The 11,117-nt window shown below is 39.5% G+C and overlaps 1 protein-coding gene and 1 long non-coding RNA gene across 17 annotated transcripts in view; both read left to right on the forward strand.

The window, feature by feature from the left end:
- LOC116695664 (uncharacterized) overlaps positions 1 to 11,117 on the forward strand; it is an 813,105-nt gene that overhangs the window by 683,591 nt on the left and 118,397 nt on the right. The gene's annotated exons all lie outside the window — the stretch shown is intronic.
- The window catches only part of LOC116695586 (unconventional myosin-XVIIIa), a 157,236-nt gene that overhangs the window by 129,659 nt on the left and 16,460 nt on the right, over positions 1 to 11,117 (forward strand). For all 16 annotated transcript variants that reach the window (XM_032525935.1, XM_032525936.1, XM_032525943.1 and 13 more), the window contains 3 exons: positions 2,684 to 2,800; positions 5,249 to 5,332; positions 9,581 to 9,718. In XM_032525935.1, coding sequence (XP_032381826.1) covers positions 2,684 to 2,800; positions 5,249 to 5,332; positions 9,581 to 9,718 — 339 coding nt within the window. The remainder of the gene's footprint in view (positions 1 to 2,683; positions 2,801 to 5,248; positions 5,333 to 9,580; positions 9,719 to 11,117) is intronic.

Raw genomic sequence — 11,117 nt, forward strand, 5'->3', positions numbered from 1 at the left:
TTGTTTTCTGTTATTTTGAAAGTGTAAATGGTGGAAATAAAATTTAACTTTTTGTGACAAATTATACGAATGTCTAATCTGTCATGTGATGCCTTTTGGATATTTTTCCATCTTCTCTTGGCTTCTTTATGCACATTAATACAAACAAACAAATGCCCAAACTTTCGACCCCCACTGTATATATACCTAAAATAGAAGTAGTCTATTTTGAACTAAATAAAGCACTGTAAATATCTGAGCAGCAGTTGCTGGTTGTCAGATGACATGTGGTGGAGTTTAACCAGAAAAAATGAGCGCCGTGCAGCATTAACAGTTAAGTTTAGGCACCAAAACGACTTATTAAGTTTAGGGAAAAGATTGTGGTTAAACACTCCTGAGGAACAATTTAGCGCTTCTGGGATCGAAGTATTTTGTTTTCACCACAACGTGAACCTGAAAGTGCTGTGTTTTATATTGACGTCACATGCTATTTTTAAATTTGGGATTTTCCATTGAAGTTCATAAATAAGTGTTTTTGATTTGGCTGGCTGAGTGGCTTTATATCCATGGTATTGGAAGGGTGATTTGATTCTTGCATGTTTTGTTGAGTTGTGCATGATCAATTCGAGACAAACGAGACCCACTCATTAGAAAACAGCGCCATAGCATGAGTAGAGGTCAGCTTATGGTCCTGTATTGTTTCTTGTTGTTGTTTTTTTCTCAAGCCATGCAGGGCTTCATCTCAGCTATAATTTTGGTGTTGTGTGGAGAATTTTAGAATCGTATTTCCCTTTTGAAAATACAGGCTGTTAAAGACGTTTTACCAGCTGCTCTTTTTGCAAAGGTGTGTTTGAGGACAACCTCTGCAGCACACACCCAGCCTGCTGGGAACTGGTGACAGAAATGGTTATTACATAAATGGAGGCTTTTTTGATGCCTCCTCGGCCACATCATACACTGCAATTCAACAAAGGTAAAATCATGCAAATGACATTTCTTTCAAATGGTTTGCCATTCTCCCGCCGTTCTGTCGCCGTAATTGCAGTGTTTTGAGAAAATTGTCTCACATGTTTTTCGACAGCTTTATTTTTCTAAAGAAGGCCGTGGCAATCTGAGAGAGAGAGAGAGAGAAAGTCAAAAACAAAGAGCCCAGCCACGTAATTGGGTTGAGATTGCACTGACAGCCTATTGTTAAATGTGTTAAATGAAAGTTTGATGCTTTTCACTGTCCCCATTTTATTTTATATTTTTTAGTGCCCATCACAATATTTTCCCCTATGTTGCAGAGCCACAGACGCTTTTATCAGTACTTGGTGAGGCCAACTGTGACTTTAAAAAGGAAAGTGTGATATGTAAATGAATTTGCCCCAGATTCCAGACGGATATTTTAGTTACTGAAGTACACCTTGTTACGTCTCAGCAGTGGGTGGTATTAATAAAAATAGATAAGGAATAAAAAAAATTGTACCCTTACAATCCAGATCCTTAATCTTTTGATTCAGTGATTTGGGTTCATTCTACGTCCTGTTTGGACTGTTTCTTAATGCCACAGTGTCAGCACTGCTCATCTACTCGATATGGCAAATTGCTTCCTTTTTTTAATAACTCACATTAGTCATCATTTATTAATACATAGTCCCGCACCGCCAACCTCTCTTCCTCCTTTTGTGTATTATCCCAGTAAAATACAGAAATAATTAAGTGCAGTGCCTCCCCTCGGCTAAAGGTACAAGGCAGTTGCTCCCAGCTTTTAGCCTCTAATTCTATGACTGGGACCTTAACCCTCATGTTGTCCTTGGGTCAAATTTGACCCCTTTAAAAAATGTCTATTTCTGAAATGTGGGTTTCTTTTTAACCAAATTATTACAAAAAAATGGATTGGATTTCATACAACGCTCTTTGCAAATACCACTTCATCACTTTTATTCCTGAAGAAACTCATCTGTACGTTCCTGTGATCTTAACTATTAGTCAAAATAATTCATAGTTTCTGCTTTTTTAAATCAAATATTTCTATATAATATATATAATATTTCTAAATTCTATATAAATGAGGGTGATTGATCATGAATTCCAAAAAGTTCTGTAAAACTAGTGGTAGTAAGGTGGTGTCTGAAAAGAAAAAATAAGTCTGAAAAAAGGACAAAAATGTCAAATATTTGTCCGTTTTTGAACCGGGATGACAACACAAGGGTTAAATAACCGCTGTCAGGCCCTGTCATAAGAGTGGGGCTGTGTAGGGGCTAATAGAGGCACTTCTCAGAGAAAAACCTCTGCTGTGCATAGAGTGATACATCTACAAAGTCAAAACACAGCTCCAGACTAGTGTAGTGAAGACCACCTAAACCGAGACCAATTCATCACCAAGACCAGTAGGGAGACCGAGTCAAGACCAAGACTTTGGGGGGTTGAATTGCAGCTTCTTTCTGCCAGATATTGCGATTACAATTCGATTTGCGATTTATTTATTTTTAAGTTTAGCTGAAGTTCAATTTACGGTGTAAAAGGTAAAGCATGTCATGGATTATTATAATGTTCATGTTGCTAATTGCATGTTTTGTATACCTTTTAAAATAAAATAAAAAATCACAACAAAAACCCAGTCTTGTCTTGCTGGGGCAGTGGCTGTCATTTAGAAAGAGAATAGCCAGTAGAGTGTTTCCAGCCCAGCGTGGCTGATTGCCTTGCTGTGTGTATGTTCCAGCTGGAGGAGCAGCTGAGTCGTCTGCAGAGGGAGAAGAACGAGCTGCAGTCCAGGATGGAGGAGGACCAGGAAGACCTCAACGAGCTGATGAAGAAACACAAGGCCGCTGTGGCCCAGGTCTGCTTTCAACTCTTTCCCTCTTTCATATTCTGCAATTATGGCTTGGTATCAGTCAAATATTTTCAATACTGATACCAATAGTGTAAATTTGATACCGGTTCCTAAACGATACTTTTTTCAATACCAGTTTTCATAAAGATATTACAACATTATGTTGTATTTTTCAGCTCCTACTACGTGAGCCTTGTCTCTATGTAACATAGAGTTTTTCCTGCGTTTCTCTGCGAGGTGTAACGTTAGACAGCCAATCAGCAGCATTATTTAGATCCTGGTTGGAGCATGTTGTATGCTGATTGGTGCATTGATGCTGATGAGATTTACTCTTTAGGTATTGAGTGACAACCTATTTTTCGATAAGATACTGTATACTTGAGAGGCGATTTAGAGTCTGGGCCTAAAAAGGATTGAATTCAGATCCCAGCCTTAACCAGAATAACTGTATCACCTGAAAATAATGTTTGCCAATGACTGCTACCAAGCAGCTTTATTCTTTAAATGATCAATTATTAGATTAAAAATGGAACCACAATTTATTTTTATTTTCACAAAAAACTGTTAAAAAAAGGTTTTAAATTTTACCTTTTGTTAATTAACTTGGTAAAATGTTTGCCTATTATACAATTCATTTACTTGCTTCTACATACATTTACAGTTTCACCAGTTTTCAACATCTTTAAATCGTTTTAAAGCAACACTGCACAGCATTGAAATTCATTTTGTGATTTAGCGCCCCCATACAGTTTCAGAGTGTGATTCAGGCGTCTACACTTATTGGTATTTTCCACCGAGCGCATCCGCACTGCGTTCCGGAGGCGTGCAGGGAGTGAACCATTGCAGCCATTCAAGTCAGTGCTTGATACTCCACCAGCCGCGACCCTGTGCGTCCTAGAAGCGTGCGTGAAGCGGATCTCCACTCCATTAAAGATACGCGGCAGGATTTTTTCACGCGGGCCGTGGACTGTTTCTTTTGACTGTTTTGACTATCCAGTCAATTTACCAAAAGCCCCCCCCCCCCCCCCCCCCCCCACAGTAAAATCTGCAAGTCAGTCAGACGCTCCTGGTGTTGTATGCTGTGTGGTGGAGGACAGTAAAAAACAGAGGTGCGGAATAGACACGCCCGGTGAAAAATCAGGGTTAGGTTTCCCATACTTCATTGCAGCCGAAGACAGAATATAATGGCACACTGGTAGAAATCACAATTACATGCTTCTAAACCCAAACTACACAACTGGACATGTTCCAGAACCAATGTGATCTGGAATTGGGGAGAAATTAACAACATTGGAAACCGAGATAACAGTTTTCCCCGACAGCATGTAGTAGTGAAATGCCTGTTACGTAGCTTGGCAGCAAAATCCCCAATAAGGATTCTTAACCAAAAACTACACAATCAAACATGTTCCAACAAGAATATGATCTGAAAATTGGAGAAAAAATATTAACATCGGCAACCAAGAGTGTATGTGAAGTATAAATACTGTAGTAACGTCTGTTGACTGGTGTTGACACCTGCGTACACGGTTTGCCTGTGTTGACCTGTCTTCGTCTCTGCCAAAAAGTCCATACAGGCTGCTGAGCCTTTGCCTGCTCATCTGGCTACGGTGGCGGCACGACACTGGTGCGCCTCGCTAGAATGAAAGTAATCTACGACTAATACTGTACAATGTAACGTAAATAAAACAGAATCATCCATCATGTAACAGATGGATGACTTTGACTGGCTGGTGCATCAGCAAGCGGATGTTTCAACATTACCCCAATTACACACACACACACACACATACACTAACATACACACACATACATAGTCAGGCCGGCATGTTCCACATACTGTATCATGTCAAAAAGCAATCCCAAGTTTATTTGTAAAAGTTAAAATCTCTGGCTCAAGCTTTACATTGAATTGTGTCAACACGTCCATCCCTGCCGATTGAGACATTTTTGAAAAGCGGTAGTATTTTGCCAGCTAGATTAACTTAAATATAGCTGTATATGCAGGTGAACAGCAAATGGAAATGAAAGTGGAGTAAAAGCGCTTCCTTTCCATTTCTGATGGAATGATGAATGATGTGCTTTCACTGGCTCCAAATGAATCCATCTTTCCTTCCTGTCTAAATTGAAGCAGCTGAATTCCCTGTGGGACTCGCTGTAACAGAGTGCTTCATATACCGTGGAAAAAAAGCACTCCTCTCAGATATTTCACACAGGTTACATTGAAATGAGATTTACTGATATGCTTTTACCAGACTAGAAAAACCTTCCCAGCAGATTTATTTGTTTAGGTTAATGTCACTGTGATGTCATCAACGTTTACTTCATCAACATGCTATATTTTTATTCATTCTTCCATCAGATGGAATAAAAAAACTAAACATGTTTAATATCTACCCACATTATCTTGCTACTCACTGACTTTGCTTTTTTTCTGTTTTTTGGTGTTTTCAGTCAGCCCAGAATCTGGCTCAGATCAGTGACCTACAAGCCCAGCTGGAGGAGGCCCTCAAAGAGAAGCAGGAGGTTCAGGAGAAGGTAGACTCTGTTTTTTTGTTTTTGTTTTTGTTTGTTTTTTGCTCTTAGAATACCCCTATGACAAGGACAACCAGTTCAAATCTGCAGTTGGTCAGAAAGCACAGTAACATGGGCAGGTAGAGATGTGTCAGTGTCGAACGAGTTGGAGTTCAAACCCAATGTCATCTTTAAAAAGTATCCTTTACACCAGAGGAGGGAATTAGTAGGACTGGACTCCAGATATGAAGTCATTTCACATAGGGCTTTTGATTGATGCTCAGTAACTTTTTTAATTATAAAACAAAATATTTATATTTATATAAGATTATTTTTTGGGCATTTTTAGGCCTTTATTGACAGGACAGCTGAATAAATGACCCGCTGCGTCGAGGAGTAAACCTCTTTGTATGGGCGCACCATCTACCAACTGAGTAATCCGGGCGCCCAAATGTGTTGGTGATTTCTCATCTTCTTTCCCATCTGCAACTAACTTATTTTCACCGTTGATTAATCTTTTTTTTTCTCAATGAGTGTTTCCTAAAGCCCAAGATGACATCCTTAAATTTCTTTTTTTGTCCACAACAAAGATATTTAGTTTACTGTCACAGAGGAGTGAACAAGATATTCACATTGAAGAAGCTGCAATCTAAGAATATTTGTTTTTCAAAATAGTTGCTGATTCATTTAATAGTTGACAACTAATCCATTAATCTAGTAATCTTTGCAACTTTAGTTGCTGAGTTGCTAGGTTCCCAACCAAACCAAACTGACCACCAAGATAACATGCTGTCATGTAAAAGAGGGACATTTCTTTTTGTGAAACAACTATGCCATTGTTAGACTATGGAGTCTTTATTTGTAAAGATTAACAGATAATTGGTATTATGCCCTGACAACTGTCATTTACATTTTCCAATTCGTCTTTAAAAGATAAGCTACATGGTATGAAGTTTAATACAGATGATCAAATTTAAATAATCTGGTTAAAATCGAATAAAAATAAATTAAAGAAATGGGAGAATCACCGATCCTACTTTTGATTTAGAATCAAAATTTTGTGATACCCCTACTTTTCAACCAAGCAGGCCAATCATTTGCTGTTTCCAGCTTATTAAATGTGAGTATTTGCTACTTTTCTTTCATTTGATGTTAGTAAACTAATTATTTTGGGGTTTTGGACTGACCGAATCTGAATATGTTGCTTTGGTTTCTGGGGAAGTGATATGGGCAGTTTTCACGTTTTTTTTGTCAGATTGATTGCAGAAAGAGCTCAGATTAAAAATTGTCAGCATATGATGACCCCATGATACTTTCATTCTCATAATGCAGGCTAGGGCTGCACGATTATGGCCAAAATGATAATCACGATTCTTTTGATCAAATTTTGATCGCGATTATTCTCACGATTATTTGTTGATTTTAACCAAAACAAATTTTATTGTCACATAGGCTATTTATAACTGGGAGAGGGAGTGTGATGGACGCTACTCACAGAGAGACGGCTGACTCATTATGAACGGGTCCAGCACGGGTTGAATGGCGGATACACACGTCCTGTGTATGAAACGTCTGTACGTCACTGCGCTGCATTTTTATGAACTATGATATTCTGGCCATGGGTCACATCTCTGGTCCAGGTCCAGGTCCCGGTCTCGGTACAGTAGCTGCGTCTCACGCTGTTACTCTACCAACTGAAGTTAGTTGCATTCAATAACTTCTTCTGTGTTCTTCGCCGTAGCGGCCGCGATAGCAGAGTTACTATGGAAACACTGGTGCAAATACAGGTTTGCCCCTCATACTTAACAATACACAGCTGTGTTTAGTAAAAAATTAAAACTGTAGACAAATATCAGCAGTGTGGACCGGCGGCCGCTGTGTGGCGGGGCGCGGAGAGTAAGAGGAGAGAGAGTAGAACACAGGCACGGCATTACAGACGAAATGGGTCTGTAACGCAAAATTAAACCATATCCATATAAACAGCATTGCAGCGGATGCGAACATAGTACCGGTGCGTCCTAAGGAGCTAAACACGCTACTAGCACCGACTAGCACTGCTCACTGCTGTTGTCAGAAACACAACAGACGGGACAAAATGTTGCGTTTACTGGTAAACTGGTAAACCTTAAGACCGACGTATAATGACTGCTATCTGTTGAGTTTTTCCTCCGTTACTCTGTCCCTGTGACTGTCTGCATCTAGAAACATAGCTGCACGGGGTGCAGGGAACTACTCTGACTGGCTCATGAGCAGACGGCTTTACGGAGCGGGAGATGGGCTTTGCAAAAAACACGGAGCGTTCTATGAAACGACGCTTTATAAAAAATAATCGCTCGATCACACAAATTTGATCATGGGAAGTCCAAATGGTGATCGCGATTAAAATTCCATTAATTGTGCAGCCCTAATGCAGGCCCTTCCATTCCACAGAGAAGTTTCTAAAGGTTCCTCTGCTGCAGTGTCAGTGAAGAATCCTTTTTACCAACTTGCATGAATGCGTAGCGCTGCCTCAGCCCATTTTCTGTCTTTTCACAAATACAACCCTCGATGTAATTGATGTGTCATTCAAGCGGGATTGGCAGTGGCAACATGTGACACAGATGGCCAACTTGGTTTCCCAACTCAGACAAGCAATAATGCTGAACATGCTCAAGCTGTCATCCTCGTAACAACTGCTGTAGCATAAATCTTTTTCTCCATCAGACTGTACCGTACAAATCTAACCCAGTGAAGAAGAGGGGGACAGTATACTCTATCCCCCCTTTACCTGAACAGGGGATATAATGTCTTTGTATGACCCAAGCCCTGCATTCTCCATACAATGATACTATCTAAGACCTCAATTCCAAAACAATTATCTCCACTGAGAGCAAGAGCCAATCCTGCATCTTCTCTAAAGCTAGAGAGTTGTCAACCATACCTCTGTATTCATTACAGACCTCGCCGGTTGCCTTGTGTTATTTTAAAGTAGCAATATCATGGATAGTAATTTATGAGAATCTATCACTAGGATTGGCTATCGTTATCCATACAGATACCAAATTTAAGATCCTAATGTTTTTTTGTAAATTACAGATCTGGAGTCAAGATGGAATGAGCCTAGCTTAGCATACAGACTGGAAATGGGGAAAGAACTAGCCTTGCTCTGTCTGAAGTTCAAAAATACACTAGTTGAAGTGTAGTATCTTGTTTAATTAATCTGTACACAAACAGAAATGTAAAAAGGACAATGGATACCATTGATCATCAAGAAAGTCCCGTAGCATGGACCTGTCACCATGTCCAAGTTTACTATATTTGTCTTGGGGTGGTTTTGCTTACGCTGATTATGTGCAGTTTACGTGCTGATGAACTAATGTGCCAGATCAAAAACCTTGAAATTCAAAATACTTCAAATGTTCTACCTTGGGCCATTGCGACCCAAGAGGCTTAAGGTTTCATAATACAACTAAACAGAGCAGGGGCGTAGCTCCAGCAGTCAGAGAAGAAGAATTCATAACTCAATACAATTTCCAGAGTGACTGTTTGGAGTAAAAAAAGACTTAAAACTCTGTGTGGTGAAGTGCTGGGAGTGTAGTCAATTGTGTGCACAGTTTTCTTTTTTGGACAAATAATTACAATTTCCATTTCTTCCTGATTTATTTGGAGGAAATTTTGGGTCTTCAAAAGATTGATGTCAGAGATGCAGTTTTTAAGGGAATAAAGGGGCTCAGGTCATAAGGATTAACAGCCGCTTGGAGTTGGGTTTTTATCTGTATAGCAATAGAAATTGATACAATAAAAGGCTGGTTGACATGGAGAAAATCGGAAATCACAATATTGTTAAACCAAATTTTGCTTTCACAAAATATTTTCATATCTAGATTTTAGATAAAAAATAATGTGGTGATTATTTATTTGGGAGAATCAAGTAAGTGGTTCAAGGCAAATAATAAAACAGCTAGTAAGTCTGGTAAGTAACATCCCTTTACTGTAATGCAGCCTTTAAAATAAGGAAAATACTAAACTGAAGCCATTTACAACATTACGATATCCAAAATGTAAGACAATATCTAGTCTCATATTACAATATCGATATAATATCAATATATTGCCCAGCCCTAATACAGTGCTTTCAAATGATGGCAGTCGCAACAGAAAGACAGTGCACCCAGGGCAAAACCTTGAGGCACTCTACTTGGAATATCTACTTAAAAAGCTCTGCTTTTATTCTAGCTAACAACTGGTACTAACAAATATAGTAACATAAATACATGTATGTTTTTGTCGTAGGTGCAAGCCCTCCAGAGCCAGCTGGAGTTCCAGGAGCAATCAATGGTGGAGAAATCCCTTGTCAGCCGACAAGAGGCCAAGATCCGTGAGCTAGAGACGAAGCTGGAGTTTGAGAAGACACAGGTCAAACGCCTGGAGGTGAGAGCTAAAGACAGGTGGAGGAGTGTCTGTGTGGGTAGGTGGTTGGTAGGGGAAGCTCCAGCATGTGGAAAACATGGGAAGAAGTTGGTGGGAGGGTGAAATGTGCTGCTGGGGTCAGAGATTAACTCAAGAGACAGAAAGATTATCATAAACCAAACATATATACATGTACTGTAGTCAGATATAACCATTCCTACGTTACTTTGTTCTCTAGCTTGTGTTACTCTCACTTGACAATACCATTTGTTATTGTGTAATTTTTCAAATTATTTTCAGATTTTGACTGAGACAAAAGCACAAGTGTAAGATAAGGTTACCATCTGCACACTCCCAGGGAGAAATTGAAATCCTCTCTCGCCCGCTGATAAAATGACCCTGCTCTCAATTCCGCAGGTTCAGTTTAGTAATTACTAGCTGTGCAATGTTCTCACCGCCAGGCACACTCCCTCTGCTGCTTGCCCTCCAAAGTCCAAATTTTTTGTATTTATTAAATGTGATTTTTAGCCTGTGATGAAATGTTTAGAGTTAGGAAAATACATACAAGGGTTAGACTCTGGCTTTTGTTGGGCTTTTTATGGCTTCTCACCAGCATTAAAAACTGCAGCAAGTGAATATTTCAGGTTGCCTGTGTAGTCCAAGTCATCAAAGCTGGAGGTAGCAATCAATACCAATGTGAGGAGGCATAGTACAATACCCACTCAGGATGTGAAATATGGACAGGGCTGGTGGCTAATGCAGGAGATAACTCACTGACGATGTATGCTGCTGGCATTGATGCACAGACTGAACACAGAACCACTGCAGATTTACAAGAGTCATGGAGGAGTCACTCCTGAAGACTAACATATATGTGATTAACGTCTGCTGCACCACTCCAATGCATCACTGATACAGATAAGCCATTGCTAACATTGTTGTCTGACTGGGTTTTGTGGAGGTGAAGTGTTTGCTCTTATTGTTCAGATTGTTTCAAGGCCTTCTTGGGATGTATTAGGGTTGTCCTTTACTACAGAAATTCTTAGTTGACTAACAAGCCGTTTTGTTGACTATACGCTATCTGATTTAATCACAGATCTATGAAACTGAGTTTCTCCACAAAAGAATCAAAGCACCACTTAAATCTGGTGTTTACCAGGGATTTGCTTTCTTGGAAATAAGTAATTTGGCATAAAAAAAAGCATCAAACATGACTAATTGACTAAAGAAATCTTATTTTTAGTCAACTAATCTACAAAAAGGAGGCAGCCCTAGAATGTCTCAGCTTTTTTATTTGCCCTGATTCTCATCTGGTACAGCACTGAGGTCTGAGCTTGAACTTAAAGGTGCTCTCTAAGCAATATCACACGTGTTTTAGGCTAAATTTGTTGTCATACAGCAAACATCTCCTCACTATCCA

Source organism: Etheostoma spectabile, chromosome 9 (assembly GCF_008692095.1).
Source record: "Etheostoma spectabile isolate EspeVRDwgs_2016 chromosome 9, UIUC_Espe_1.0, whole genome shotgun sequence".
In the NCBI taxonomy this organism is placed as follows: domain Eukaryota; kingdom Metazoa; phylum Chordata; class Actinopteri; order Perciformes; family Percidae; genus Etheostoma; species Etheostoma spectabile.